Source organism: Neofelis nebulosa, chromosome 7 (genome assembly GCF_028018385.1).
Source record: "Neofelis nebulosa isolate mNeoNeb1 chromosome 7, mNeoNeb1.pri, whole genome shotgun sequence".
NCBI lineage: Eukaryota > Metazoa > Chordata > Mammalia > Carnivora > Felidae > Neofelis > Neofelis nebulosa.
The window spans coordinates 20652194-20668167 of NC_080788.1; the positions used below are offsets into that span (position 1 = coordinate 20652194).

A 15974-nucleotide genomic window follows, 5' to 3' on the forward strand; every position below is an offset into this window, starting at 1 on the left:
TGGAAATATTCATCATCTTTAAAATTAGATCCATTTAAAATTAGAGCTGTTCATAGAAACAGAGTCTATGGTTTTATCATCTGTATTTTCCCTGAACTTGTAAAACCTACAAATAACCACATCCGATATTAGCCTCATAGTGTCAGGGATCAAAAGCCTTTGACTTTTTAGATCACTGAAAGTTATGGCTGGAAATGGTTTTAGGATTAATCCAGCATCCCCCTCCCCCCCCGCCAACACACCCCAATCTCCCAGGTCACTCCCCTCTGTTGTACAGATGAGGAAACTTTAGTCCCAGAAGACCTTTCCCAGATTATTTCCATTATGTTTTTTCTGATGCTTTCAGCATATGTGTCCACACTTTGTTAACAGGAGAGAACATTTATTTTAGTATTAGGTAGAATGATAATGAAGCTAATGGCTTTTCCTCAGCTCTTTGTGTTGTGCTTTCATTTTTTTTTTAATTTTTTTAACTTTTTATTTTATTTTTGAGAGAGAGACAGAGACAGAGACAGAGCATGGGAGGGGCAGAGAGAGGGAGACACAGAATCCGAAGCAGGCTCCAGGCTCCAAGCTGTCAGCACAGAGCCCGATGTAGGGCTCCAACTCACAAACTGCGAGATCATGCCCTGAGCCGAAGTTGGAGGCTTAACTGGCTTGAGTTAAGGCCTGAGCGCCCCTGTTTTGCCCTTTCAATGGGAAAAGGCAGGACTGTCAGGAGCAGGAAATCAAAGTTCTGTCCCAAGTTAAGGAGCCCGAGTGGGGCCCTGGCTTCTGCTGCACCAACCTTCAGCTCAGCTGCAGGTTCTTCATTTGTCCCCTGTAGGTAGTTCCATAGATAATGAAGCTGCCGCCAATTTTTCTTAGCTTTTAAAGTCCAGTCTTCCCAAATACCATATTTAATGATCTTTTTGTGTTGTTAGGCTTTTTTGAATAATGTTAATTCCAAATCCATACATAGTCCAAAAAGGCATTTGCAACGTTTACTAAATAATAGTTTGCTAATTCAAAAGAGTATAAAATATGGCCATTTACTTATAAGATTCTGTGCTTTAAAAAATGTACTTAAAAATTATATTGCACCTTTAAAAATATAAATGAAGAAGTTGGATAAATTAACATGTAAATGTGGGCGGCATTTGTGAGAAGAGTAATTCTAATGTACTGAAAATAGCCATATTCATCAAAAATTAAAGTATCAAATTGATTTTAAAATAGTTGCAAATAAATAGCTAGTATTATGGAGAAATACTTAACTGTCTTGAATTTTTTTATAGGTTTAATATTTTGCTGATGATACTGAGAGGAGCCATACAGTCCTTTGGAGGATTATTTTAAAGTTATGTGATTTAGCTAAATTAATCAGTCATGATTTAAAACCCTTTAGGGGTGCCTGGGTGGCTCAGTTAGTTAAGCGTCCAACTTCGGCTCAGGTCATGATATCATGGTTCGTGGGTTTGAGCCCCACACTGGGCTCTGTGCTGACAGCTCAGAGCCTGGACTCTGCTTCAGATTCTGTGTCTCCCTCTCTCTCTGACCCTCTGCTGCTCATGCAGCTCTCTCTCTTTCTCTCAAAAATAAGTAAACATTTAAAAAGATGTTTAAAAATCCTTTAATATTTTTCCTTTAGTAAAAAATACCTTGGTTAAAATATCCATATGCACCTCAGTGACTCCTGTGATCATTTTTTTCCTGTGGTACTTTAAACACTCTCTAATTAGTCCTTATACCTGAGTCCAGCATTTGCAGGTGGACATCTGTGGTAAATAGGAAACATGATTTGTTCTTTCAGTACGAAGGGTGCAATGTGCCCTGTTGGAGAGTGCCCCAGATGTGTTCATATATGCTAGCATAGCCCCAGCTGTGGTGCTTAGAGGAGGGAGGGTCAGCCAGACTCTCACAGATGTGTGCTCTCTTTATGCACTGGCTACTTGGGTTGCAGAATTGTGAGGGAAGAAAGGCGGTGCCATCTGCCAGCAATCCCAAAGACTCTTTCTCTTTTGTCTGGGATTGGTGACTGGAGGCAGAGCCGGACCTCTGTAGTCCTCAAAAGAAAAAAGTTCTCCATGGTCCATCAGTCATACCTGCCTCTATCAGTGAAGTGACTACTCGATTTGATAGCCCTCACTGTACAGACAAAAGGAGGCCATCTAGCAAAGCCTCCATTGTCTTTACAGTGGTTTCCATGTGTACATTTTCCTTTTAAAAAAAAATTAATGTTTATGTTTGAGAGAGAGAGAGACAGAGTGTGAGTAGGGGAGGTACAGAGAGATGGAGGGAGACACAGAATCTGAAGCAGGCTCCAGGCTCCGAGCTGTCAGCACAGAGCCCCACGTGGGGCCCAAACTCACGGACTGTGAGATCATGACCTGAGCTGAAGTCAGGCGCTTAACCAACTGAGCCACCCAGGCGCCCCCCATGTGTACATTTTCTAGTGTCATGTGAATTCATAGTGAATTCCCAGTCAGATACCTTTATGGATTACATGCCATGTGCCCCCACGGTACTTAGAATCTCCTCTTTTGCATATGTTTGTGTAGTACTCCTGGAGATTTAGCCATACACATCAGTTTGACCTTGCTGTGTAACAAATCACCCAGTACTTAACATCTTAAAAAACGTTCATGATTCTGTGGGCTGCCGACTGGTTCTTTTGCTAGACTTGCCTGAGCTCACTCATACAGATGCAGTCAGTTTGTGGCTTGGCTGAAACTGGATGGTCTAGAATTCCCTCGCTCAAATGTCTGCAGGTTGGCACACTGTGAGCCAGGGTGTCTCATTTCTTTTCCACATGACCTCCAGCCCCTGCCAACTGGGGCTTCTTCCCATGGTGGTCTCAGGATTCTTAGCAACAAGAGAAACCACACCCTATTGCCCAAGTGTTTTTTAAGCTTCTGCTTGTGTCATATTTTTCTTTTAACTAAAACAGGTCACATTGCTGCCCAGATTCAAGGGATGGGGGGAAAATATTCCAACTCTTGATGAGAACTGCGATGCCACAGTGCAATAGGGTCTCCAAATAGGGATGGCTGCAGTGTCTGACAGTTATCTATAATATACCCACCTTTGCTGACAGGAGTATTTGTTTTTATTGTTTTTGTTGATTTTCATGATAAAAAATTTCAAATGTATATGAACATTCCAATATACTCCAAAATAGAAAGAATAATACAAGAAACTTCCCATATGCCCATCACCTGGATTCACCAATTTTCAATATTTTGCTATATTTCTGCCTCTACTTTTTAACTTTTCTCTTTGCTTAAATGTTTTTAAAGCAAATCCCAAGCATTGTTGATATTTGAACTCTAAATGTTTCCATATGCATCTTTTTTTTTTTTTTTAAGTTTTTGAGTGAGTGTAAGCAGGGGAAGGGCAGAGAAAGAGGGACAGATGATCTGAAGCAGGCTCTGTGCTGACAGCAGTGAGCCTGATGTGGGGCTTGAACTCGCTAACCATGAAATCATGACTTGAGCCAAAGTCAGATGCTCAACCAACTGAGCCACCCAGGTGCCCCTCCATATGCATCTCTTAAAAAGGGATACCGTCCTGTGTAGCTGCAATGCCATTATCACATCTGGGTATCATTGCACACTCAGTCCATAATCAAATTTCCCCAAATGTCTGAAAAATGTCTTTTTACAATAGGTGGATCTGAAAAGGAATCCATCCACAGATGGTCCATATCAGTCCCAACTTGCTTTTCTTTTTTTCTAGTGATTTGTTTTGAAAATTGGGTCCATTTTCCTATGTAGAACTTCCTTCATTCTGTATTCATCTGTTTGCTTCCTTGCAGAGTCGTTTAACTCCTGCATCTCTATCTCCTGTATTTCTATTTATGAAAGTTAACCCTATAGGCTGAATTTCATGCAAGTTCCACTTTGGGGGCAGACATCCTCTGTAGATAGTACTGTTTGCTTCGGTTGTAGCACATGGAGGCATAAATGTTTGTTTGTCTTAGCTTTTAATGATGCTAATCTTGATCAGTGACTTGATCCTTTGATGATCCATTGCCTAGGTCTATTATTTCAAGTGTTACAAGATGATTTCCTTGTTAGCTGGAATTATTTTATTTATTTTTTAAAGTTTATTTATTTATTTGGGGGGAGGGGAGGGGCAAAGAGAGAGGGAGAGAGAATCGCAAGCAGGCTTGACACTGTCAGCATGGAGCCCGACGTGAGGCTTGAACTCATGAACTACGAGATCATGACCTGAGCTAAAATCAAGAGTCAGATGCTTAACCAACTGAGCCACCCAGGCGCCCCTGTAGTAATTATATAAGGAACATTTTTTTCATCAATTAGACTTATTTGATCATCTGAAATAACTCTCATAGTAAATACATTCTTTCCTTTAAATTGATGGCTTACAGAATAAGAAGTTGGTGCCCAAGTTATATCCAGGGCTATTCAATAAGTAGTTGTTTGGGGGTTCTCTCACTTTCCTTTTTGTTGTTATTATGAATTCATGGGATTTAGAAATTCAGTGTGTTTCAGTTAATTGCCTTTTTTTTCTTTTATATTGGGGAGCTCAAGTTGTTTTATCTTTGGCTAATGGGAACTCCTGGTTGTTGGCTTCTGTATCCCTTTGAGAACTTCCTTGCTTTCTGGCACAAAATATCCCAAGATTATCTTGTATATTTCTTGCTCCAGACCTATAGCCAGGCATTCCTTTCTGGAGGTTACAGTATGCGCACTAGATGTGCTTGTTGCTATTGGGTTTTCATCCTTTCTAGTCTTTTTCATGGGTGAGAGCTAGGAAATCTCTACACACACACACATACATATTTATATTTATATATGTTTTAAAAGATACTTTAAAAACTAAGTCACACTGATTTTTAAAATTTAAATTAGAATTGCAACATTTTTATTTAGCTTCTCTGATTTTATACTTAAGTAAAAATCTTGTTTATGAGAATGTTAATATACCCTAATATATATTGATGCATTAACTAATATATAACCAATGTATAAGCATACATTATAATATTAACATTATTAGCATACACTAACATGTAAGCATTATTACTTTGAAATTGTTATATATTTATATGTAACTTTGAAACTATCATATATAATATAATGCTAATATTATAAATTATTGTATGTTAATGCTAATATATTAATATACTAATATATTTGTTAAAACACATGAATAGCAGCTAATTATTATATATAGCTTAATATGCAAATGAATATATAACCGTTTTATATTAGCTAATGCACGCATACACATGTATTAATAGTTTCAAAGTAATAATGCTGATATTATTACTAATAATTTACTGAATGAAATTTAGGATTTCTTTGGAGTGCTGTTTTCCTTAGAATATATTATACAAAGAATCTACAATCTACAGTTGTGCAAGAGGCATAGGTTAGGTCACCAACTTAATGTATATTTTCTTGCTTCAGTTCCTTTTCATTTTTAACAGATTTTTTTTTCTTCTTCATTTCATTTATTTTCTTAAAGTGTGTAAAACATTTTTATGTTTCCAGAGTTGCAACTATGTTATAGAGTATATGTAAAAAAGTTATTATTGATATCTCCTCCCTGTTCCAAGGTAACTGCTTGTATTTAATCTTAATTTTCCTTCCAGTGTTTCTTTTACAAGCATATGCAGCTATTTTATTCCCTTTTAAAAATTATTTTAAACATAAAAACATATTTACCTTTTTAAAAATGGAGTTTTACTCACATTTCTATATTTTATGTTTGCTTTATTTATTGTTTTTTTTAAACATTGATTTATTTTTGAGACAGAGAGAGACAGAGCATGAACGGGGGAGGGTCAGAGAGAGAGGGAGACACAGAATCCGAAGCAGGCTCCAGGCTCTGAGCTGTCAGCACAGAGCCCAACGCGGGGCTCGAACTCACAGACCGTGAGATCATGACCTGAGCCGAAGTCGGACGCTTAACCGACTGAGCCACCCAGGCACCCCTGTTTATTTGTTTTAAAAGAGTATTATTATAAAGATTTATCAGACACTCAAGCACATACAAACACACACACATTGTTAAAAAAAAATCCAAACATACTCTGGGGGGACTCGATCATTCAGCTTATTTTAAGGAATGTCTTTTTTTTTTTTTTTTTTTTTTTTTAATCCAGTGAGTTTGGGACTCCCTGCTATCTAGGGAAGACAGAATCCAAACTAAAGTGAAGTCAATAGATTTCTTCTTATCTCTGTTTACTGTTTGAGGCTGGAAAAATATCCCATGGCAATTCTTTCACAAACAGGAGTCTGAGAAAAAAAATGTCCCTTGAACGTAAGAACTGTGAACCTCCAGGTGTACCCTGTGTATTGTCCTCTGTGACTTTTTGGTTTATACTCTGACTCATTCGTAGTTACGTTCACAAACCTGAACTTAAGAAAAGTCTAGAGGCTCAAAATGATTATGTTTAAAATAATTACCTTAAGATTTGGAAAGGAGGAAGAATTGGCAAAATTGGAAGAATATCAGAGTTAAAATTGGCAGAATTTGATGCAGTTAGTAATCTTGTAACAATGTTAATTTTTTTTAGCTTTTAACAAATCTACCATAGTTATGTAAGATATTAACATTAGGGTATGGTGGGTAAACTGGGTACTATCTTTGTAACTTTTCTGTACATCTAAAATTACTCCAAAACAAATTTTACTTAACACTCACACACACAAGCTGCTGATTAAAAAGACTTAGGTGCATTCAATAAAAAGTTTACTTGAAGAGCTTCAACAAATCAATAACAAAAATAACAGAAGGAAAAGGTGGGGGGAGTAAATGAGATAAACAGACAAGCAATGTACAATTTTTTGTCTACTAGATGGGCAGAAATCTAAAGGATTAATATTATCAAGTGTTCATATGGTGGGGGAAACAGGATAAGTTGGTCTGGTATTTTTCGAAGAATGGTAGACCATATCAGTTAAAAAAAATTTATTTTAAATAAGCATATACTTCAACCTAGAAAACCTCCTTTTGTCTCCTAGAGAAATACTTACACATGTGCACAAGAAGATATAAATAAGGGTTTTCATTGCAGCATTATAATATCAAAACCATCTTACTGAGACAAATTACGGTATATCCATATAATGGAATACTAGAGAGTCATTTTAAAATGGTGACGCAGGGGTGCTTGTGACTCAGTTGGTTAAGAGTCTGACCACAGCTCAGGTCATGATCTCACGGTTGGTGGGTTCAAGCCCTGCATTGGGCTCTGCCCGTCCCCTGCTTGTGCTTGCTCTCTCTCTCAAATAAATAAACTTTAAAAATAAATAAATAAAATAAAATTATGATTTTCATTGACATAATCTCTGACAAAAATATTAAATAAAAAATTGCAAAATAGTAAATATTAACTACCATTTGTTTTTAAAAAAGAGTATATATTCCTGTATAACTACACACACACTTCTCCCCCCTTTCTCTTTGTTTTCATACAGATGTGTAAATAAATACACAGAAAGTGATCTGGAAATACACTGTCTGATTCAGTTTAAATAGTATTCCTGGGTAATAGGAATGAGAATGGGGGCATGTAGTCCAGTTGGACTTTTATTTTTATTTTTTTTATGTTTGTTTATTTTTCAGAGAGAGCGCAAGTGGGGGAGGGATGGAGAGAGAGGGGGACAGATGATCCGAAGCAGGCTCTGTGCTGAGAGCAGCAAGCCTGATGAAGTGGGGCCCGAATTCACTAACCTGGAGATCATGACCTGAGCTGAAGTCAGAAGCTCAACCGACTGAGCCACCCAGGTGCCCCCAGTTGGACTTTGAAAAATACCTGTGATTTCTTTCTTCCTTTCTTTCTTTCTTTCTTTCTTTCTTTCTTTCTTTCTTTCTTTCTTTCTTTCTTTCTTTCTTTCTTTCTTTCTTTCTTTCTCTGTCTTTCTCTCTCTCTCTTTCTTTTTTTCTTTCTTTTTTAATGTTTATTTATTTGTTTTGAGAGAGAGCATGCGCACGCAGGGGAGGAGCAGAGAGAGGGAGAGAGAGAACCCCAAGCAGGCTCTGTGCTATCAGCGAAGAACCCGACCCCGGGCTCAATCTCATGAACACGAGCAGAAATCAGGAGTCCAGCACTTAACCAAATGAGCCATCCAGACAATCCCCCGCCATTGCTTCTTTCATGGAAGGAATGTATGTCTGCATTCGTTGTGAAACTGTGAAATTAAGGTGAGAAAGAAAGAATGCCAACAGACCTAGCATGCCTTGACAACAGACAGACCTAGAAGCTAAAGAGAACTTGTGAGAAGCTTGTCACCAAGTCCTAGACTGTGATCTAGAGAGAGAGGAGGTCTCAGAGCTAATGCCTACATAATTTGTGGGGTACAGTAAAAAATGAAAGTGTGGGACCTTTTATTCAAAGAGCAGAAGACAGTGCCCTTAAAGGTACATACAATTTTACTGTTTATCTTTTTTTTTAAGTGAGCTCCACACCCAACACTCAGCTTGAACTCACAAGCCTGAGATCAAGATGCTCTACCAACTGAGACAGCCAGGCACCCCACCATTTATCTTTGTATTGAGCAGTGCCAGTTTTAACAGCAAAGATCAGACTTTAACTTCTATGAGCAATCACTTAAATTACACAATCTGTATTTTGCTGCTTGTCTCTGGAGTTTTTCCCTTAAGCTGGCCAGAAGAGACAACCACAGGCAGACTCAGGGTGGAAGGAGAGAGGACCCCATTCCTGGGAAGAGCACATTGTAGCCAGGAGAGACCCTCATAGGGTCCTGGGGGTTCCACTTGCCTCCTGGGCCTACTGGGACCCCCTTCTCACAAGCCACGTGACCTAAATGCCCTAGCTGAGGGCAGGTCCTAGGGAAGCTGAGCTACAGGACTGCTAGCTCATGGCAGCCCCTAGCAGATGGCAACTACCAAGGATCCTTAAACCTCCACCCGTGACAGCTTGGTCCTCCAGTGGGGGCTAGGCGGGAAGCTCACCCCCACCAGGATATGGCCTCCTGTCAGCCTGGGGCTCTTGCCCAGCATAAGGTGCTATGGGTACACAGACCTGACCCAAGCCTGTCCCAGATCTTTGTGAGGGACAGAGGGTGGTGGAGCAGGGAGAGAGAGTGAGCCCTGACAGGGACTTCAGGAGTTGGGGGAATGGATAGCCAAGAAACTCTCTGCGGATTCCAAAACAAATAGGACCACATGTGAGCTGAGGTCCCCAGTGCATGCCCATTGCCCCATCACCTTCCTTTACAAAACAGATTCAATGCAAAAACTGTTAAGATTCAAGACAGCACTACAGAGCATTAAATCCCGTGTGGATTCTGAGCACCAAGTTCTGTATAGCTGTGCTGGCTGCATCCCTTTGAAGGTAGCCTGGGGAGGGTCAAGGGTTGCCCCTTGACCCCACCCCCACTCCCAAACCTCATTTTTAAGTTGGAAGACATCAGAGAAGCTTGAATTCTGAGAGGTAGAATCCTTTGGCTGAAAGAAGATGAAGATGATGGTGAGACAAAACATAGCTGATGGGGCCGGCCAGCACCCCTCTCCCCGCCCCAACCGGGATGGGATTCACAGCACAGGGGGAGGGAAAGAGAAGAAAAACAGGTACCCTCGGTTTGTAAATATGTCATTGTTTGGCAGGAAGAGAAGGGAGTTTCCATGCTTCAATTTCTATTTTCTGTATGCATTACTGTTTTCACTGGGGAGGAGGTCTTTGAGGGATCTTAGAGTGTGGAAGACGGGAAATAGGAACTATAGAGAAGGGGAGGCAGACTGCTCAGAGATGAGTTAAAGCCTTGGCTTGCCAGTTAAAGCCTGGCTGGGGTCATGGATTCTGTGGAGTTATGGAACTAACCCTCTGCCCAGTTGTGTGACATTCTGGACCCTACACAGAGAAAGCTCCACCTTGGCACAGTCAAGGGAAGGGTGGCCCCACTCTTCTTTTAGGAAGGACTGTACTTTATTCTGAACTGAATAAAAAAGGACTTGTTTTTAGTGTTTGTATGTCCTTTTAAAAAGAAATGTACATTGGTGATAGTGACATTCTTTTGGGTTTTTTTTTTATTGTGGCAAAATGTACATTATATAAAGTTTACTATTTTAGCCATCTTCAGGTGTATTAATGTTTGTTTTTAAATGTCACTACTTTGCAAAATAAAATAAGTGAAAAAGTTGGTAATCCTATTCTGTACCCCTAAAGTGTTTTTTCTTTTTTTGAAATTTTACTGGTCTGTGAAGTCTAGAAACTTTATGAGCCTTAGAAAGTTGTTTCTTATTTAACCTTGTTATATGACTTTATTGGTAGAGGAAAACTCAGAAGCAATGTATAGAATTTTTTGAAGTTTATTTATTTTGAGAGAGAGAGAGCATGTGAGTGCATGTGTGTGAGGGAGGGGCAGAGAGAGAAGGAGAGAGAGACTCCCAAGCAGGCTCCATGCTAACAGCACAGGGCTTGAACTCAGGAGCCCTGTGATCACGACCTGAGCTGAAATTAATAGTTGACTGCTTAACCCATTGGGCCACCCAGGCGCCCCTGCAATTTACAGAATTTTTAAAGACATGGCATAAGAGTAAGGTTAGGTTCACTTTTTTTTTTTTGCTGTTGTTGTAGTTATAATACTTCATAAAGTTCTCCTAATTCTCCTGTCTTGTATATATATTCTCTTCTGTACCATTATCAACATTGTCTCATGTTCTACCACAGTTTTATAATACTTCCCCTTTGCATTTCATATGTAAATTAAGAGCTCATACCAAAAATAACATAAATATGCCTTTCTAAGGATAAAGTTTTCTGTAATGAAAACAAAATATACATGTATAAAATGTGGGCATAGATATAGCTGTTCATCTGGTCAAGGCTGTTTTAATAAACGGTTCTAAAATTTATAACGATTTTGCACAGTGGTTTTGTTTTTTTTTTTTTTTTTCGTTTTGAGCCGCAGACACCAAAAATCCCACAGGAAGTTCTCTTTGTAAGTGTTGTGGTTTTTTAGTTCCTGTTCAGTTTGCACTAGATGATCAGAAATAAGATAATCTGTGTAATCAGAAGAGATTCTTGGTTAAACTTCATTGTAATTCTAAATGAGAATCTCAAATTTGCTTGTTTTTCTTCCCATGTAATCAGTCTAGAGGAGCTATAACCACATTCATACCTAGCATTAAAGTTGTGGTATAACTTGAACATTTTTTGTTGTTCAATGGATAAACTCTTCATTGTTAAAGGGGCAACTATCTGAGATTACGCTCTATCCTTTCCACTTCTTATCAAAGCATCTCCCCAAAAATAAACCATAGGAATGGATGTGTTTCTCCTTGACAATACTTGACATTAGTGTTTTACTTTTATTTTTACAAATGACAAAAACTTTCTCTTGTTTCTTTGGAGAAAAGGAAATATATAAAATATAGGTTATACAGTTTACTTCAGATATTACAAATACCATTGAAAAATTTTAAAGGGTACTATTATTCATTGAGATATTTTTCTTAATGTAATTTTTAAAGCAAGATATTCTCAAAGTAAATTTTTTTTATTTCATTATGTTTCAAACTATGGCAAAAGTAAAAGAAACTAAAATTGTAGTCAGATAGATTAGATCTTTGATAAATCACGTAATGTAGCATTTATTCATATATATATGTTTTAATGTTCACTTATTTTTGAGAGGAAGACAGAGCCCTGGTTAGGGGAGGGGCAGAGAGAGAGGGAGACAGAATCCAAAGCAGGCTCTAGGCTCTGAGCTGTCAGCACAAGAGCACAACCTCGGGCTGGAACTCAAGAACCATAAGATCATGACCTGAGCCGAAATTGGACGCTTAACCAACTGAGCCACCCAGGTGCTCCTGTAATCTAGCATTTAAATGATATATGGGAGACTTGATGAAAAGTGACAAACGAGAAAAAAAAGAGTTTCTGTGCATTTTTAGGTATGTCTCTAGGTTTAAGTGCTATTAAAGACACAATGCCTAATTCTAGGCAGGTTATGTGAATTGCACATCTAATTAAATGGTAAAAGTAATGAAGATATGAAAGGTATTTTATTACTATAAAAAAACTCCCCAGATTTTTTTAAAAAAAGAGTGGTTACCATGAGTACATTTTAATTACAGTTCTTAAAAGAATAAATAATACTGTGCCTCCAAACAAAAAAATTACACACACCATAAGTTTAAAACAAAAGTGACTTCAACCATTTCTATGCAGGGGGGAAAAAAGAAAATGAGGGTTTGATTTGCAGAATATTTTTTCTAGTTCAGATAGCTTGGCTGCAAAATATATGAAAAGGTTATTTTATAATCTGAGTAGATATTTATGTATGATATACAGATATTTCTTGGTTAAGAGAAGTTTGGTCTTTCCATAAGTTGAAGTTCCAAACAGAAAACCATCGTTTAAAACCTGGTGTTTATGCTTTTTCCCCATTTCTTGTGTACCTTTTGTGGCACTATGTTAGGTACTTTTAAGAATGTTATTTATTGTTACTAAGAATTTCGGACATTTGTGGAGAGCTTTACATTTTACAAAGTTTAGGAAAGTGAGGCTCGACATGATTTCTTACATATCCTTTGGTGTGTAGCAAGGCAGTCAGCACTGTGGGAAGTATATGCAGTGGCCGATTTAACTTGGACCATGGGCTTCAAGTCTTTACCTCCTTCTCTGCCCCACGTGAGCTGGAGAACTGGCTTTAGAAATGCAGGGCGGCCTGATCCCTTCACTTGCCACTAAGAATTTAAGCATTTTGGATGCCAAAAAATAAAGTTTTGAGATCCCTGCCTAGAAGGGTGAGAGAAGGAAGACTTTGGATATATCATCAGGCCTAATGTGGGTGGGCCATGATACCACAGTTCTTTCGAGTATTTCTTAGCTTGCCCAGGAGTGCCCATGACCTCCTTCCCAGTTTTAGTTAGCACAATCGGTTTGAATGAGAGCAATTATTTAGACCGTGTTCTTAGCGCCCTAGAGATGAAAGCCAGGACATGCTTTACCGAAAAACGCATTCTGCTTTCAGTGGGGCAGCAAGGCCCAGGCATGTGGTGACGGCTGTGACCATCGATATTCACTAGGTTAAAGAAACTATTGTCAGGTATTTGCTGTATCAGCCTTTCCAGCCGCCTTTCTGCGTGGGGGCTGATCCACGGTGGCTTGCTGAGGGGCAAGCGGACACGTCTCTGTTAGAAGTCGAAAACGCTTTGGTACACAGGGCCTCTGTCCTCGGGGGCGATTTCTGCCAGACCTTTGATTAAAAACAAACAGGAAGACTCGCATGCCAGCGGAAACTGCCCCCAAGTACTTCGGAAACTGGGCTTTTCCTTCCGCGACTGGGGTCCGACCCCTGGAGGAAGCGGGCCGCTGGACGCTCGCTCCGCCCCGCTGCGACCCCGCCCCCACATTGGCCCCACCCCCATCGTGGCCCCGCCCCTCCCAGCCGGGCATGCTCAGTGGGCCGGGCCGGGCCGGGCCGGCAGGTTTGCGTGGCCACCCGCAGTTGCCGGCGCCGGCTCAGCCTGTCGACGCTGGATCCCTTCTCCGCGGCTGGTTCCAGGGAAGTTACGTGCGGAAACCGGCTTCTAAAGAGCCATCGAACGGGCTACAGGGACGGCGGGAGGCCCTCGGTGCTGCCGAGTGGCGAACAGGCGGGGCCGGCGTGTCCGGGCTGTGAGAGCTTCGGGAGGCCGAGCGAGTGGCCGCACTCGTAGAGAGGCGCCGGCCGGGCGCGCCCCGCGGAGAAGACCCGGGCGGGGCGGGCGGGCGCTTCCCGGACTTTTGTCCGAGTTGAGTCCCCTCCCCGTGGGCCGGGCCTCTGCGGCCGCCCCCGCCCCCAGCCCCGCTCGCTCCCGGGAGATGTTTATCTGGTCTGTGGCGTGAGGAGCCGGCGGGCTGGTGGCGCGGAGTTTCGGGTCCGAGGAGCCTCGCGCGGCGCAGGAGAGAGACAAGATGTCCGCCAGAGCCGCGGCCGCCAAGGTGAGCGCCTCCGCGGCCGTCAGGGCCGATCCCGAGCGAGCGCGGCCGCCCGCGGGCGTCGGGCCCGGGCCCCGCCCTCCTCCCCGCGGGCTGCTGCCCCGGCGCCGGGGGCGGCGGCGGGTGGGCAGGGCTGACTGTGGCTGTGGGCCGCTCGGAGCCCCGCGGGTAGGCGGGCAGGCGGCGGGCGGGGGCCCAGGAGGGGGCGGCGGGCGCGCCGGGCTGCTGTCCGGGGCAGGTGCATCGCTGCCGGCGTCGGTGCCTGGCTCCGGCTCTCCGCGGGCGGGGACGCGCAACAGGTCCTGCGCGGGCAAACTCTGTGCGTGGAGTGGGTCCTGCGGACACCCGACGCGAGCGTGCGGCGGGCCGGAGGTCGGGGTTTGGAGTGCTACCTCCAGCCAGCCGGTAACTGCTGTCTTTGGAGGAGTGGTTGGTCACCGGCGAAACCGTGTAGTTTCGATCTGATGTCACTTTTCGTGGTATGCGCGCGCCAGCGATAAGACATTGAGACAGCAAAACAGTGTTTTGTGTGTAGCAGGTTGGAATTTTTTTTCACTGTGTCATTTGTTTGAGGTGGCGTTGAAAAAATAACTCCTTAACACTTCTTAATAGTTTAATTTGAATTAAACTTTCAGAAGTAACACAAAATACTCCTACAAATGGACAATGAAATGAAGTCTAAAAAATAAAAAAGACTTGTGGGTGCAGCGGAAAAGTAACTTTTTCCTATCAAGTTTTACACGTGCTTTGAAGTATGCTGTTTTTCTCAGTGCTGTGAAACCAACGTGTATGTTACATCAGAAAGCTGAAGTTAGTAATATTCCGTTAAAATCCTCTTTTCCTTTTGTACATTTTAATCTTTCTCATCATAAAGTAGTATCTGCTCTTTTTAACAGTTACAGACATACAGAAATTTGAAGAGTAAAAATCGCTCCCATTTAAAATCAACTCCTTACTTCAAACGGTATCGAAGTACTTAATCAGGTAGTGGTTTTATGTATTTATTTTTCTTTTGGAAATGTTTATTCGTAGCATCTGGAACAACGTATGATATGGCCCTGAAGTTTCTGAACTCAGGACCTTGTTTTCTGGGAGGCAGAAGTTACCGGTTATACTTAGTAGTGGGTATATTTTTTAAAGGAATATAGTATTCTTTCTCTATGAAAACTTTAATTTTCCCCTTTATGACATTACCTTGATGACGAACAATCTGAAGATGAAACTTGAGCCAATAACTTAGAATAAAAAGCAAAATTTTGCTTTGATTTTAAAATAAGTTCATATTATTTATCATTTTGGGGGTTTCCTTTCCGAGGAGGAAAGGCTTTGTTTTCATATTGGACATAATGTCACTTTGTTCCTGAGGTGTAATCTTTGGTGCTTGATATCCAAGACAACACACTTTAAAAAGGTTATTTCAAGTTAGAGTAGGATGATTTAGAAGAAATAATATTTTTCCTCCCGAGTTATGGGATTGAGATTTTATGGTATATTGAAAAGCATCCCTACACACTGTAGGGATGTGTGTATTCTTAAATATTTATGAGTAAAATGTGACTTGAAAACTTATTTTTTTAAATGCTGTATTATGAGACTACCACAAAATCTTTTATACAACAAGGCAGGCCATAAAAAAATAGGTGGAATGAAAGAATATTCAGCCGTTTCACCAAGTCACATTTAATTTCTTAAGGTGACTGAAATGCTACTACAAGCCAGACTGTATACTTAATACTTTACATGTGATACTTTTGTTCCCCTACCCTAACCCTCAGTTAAAAAAAACAAGACATTAATTTGCAGCTTGTTTTCTTGTTTTAGCAGAGTGGTTTGTAGAACTCCTCTCTAAGCCAGTACCTGTGATTTTTGTATTCTTTGTAATAATATCCCAAGAATACGCTGCAGATCACCATTTCTTTAATGACAGACATTTAACTTGTTTGGGGGATTTTGCTATTGTACTAAGTAGCTTTATATTTTTATATCTGTGAATGTTAGAGTGTGTTAAATCCTTAGAAATGGAATTTCTGGGTCACAGGGAATGTGCTTTTATTTATTTATTTATTTA

At 40.8% G+C, this 15974-nt stretch overlaps 1 protein-coding gene across 9 annotated transcripts in view; it reads left to right on the forward strand.

Moving 5' to 3' along the window:
- Nucleotides 1–15974, forward strand: part of TJP1 (tight junction protein 1) — a 375977-nt gene that overhangs the window by 255627 nt on the left and 104376 nt on the right. Inside the window, exon 1 of one of the 9 annotated variants that reach the window (XM_058736798.1) lies at nucleotides 13758–13909. The exons of the other annotated variants lie outside the window; for them this stretch is intronic. Within the exon in view, the coding sequence (XP_058592781.1) occupies nucleotides 13883–13909 (27 nt within the window). The 5' untranslated portion in view covers nucleotides 13758–13882. Of the gene's footprint in view, nucleotides 1–13757; nucleotides 13910–15974 lie in introns of those variants that run through there. 9 annotated transcript variants of the gene reach the window in all.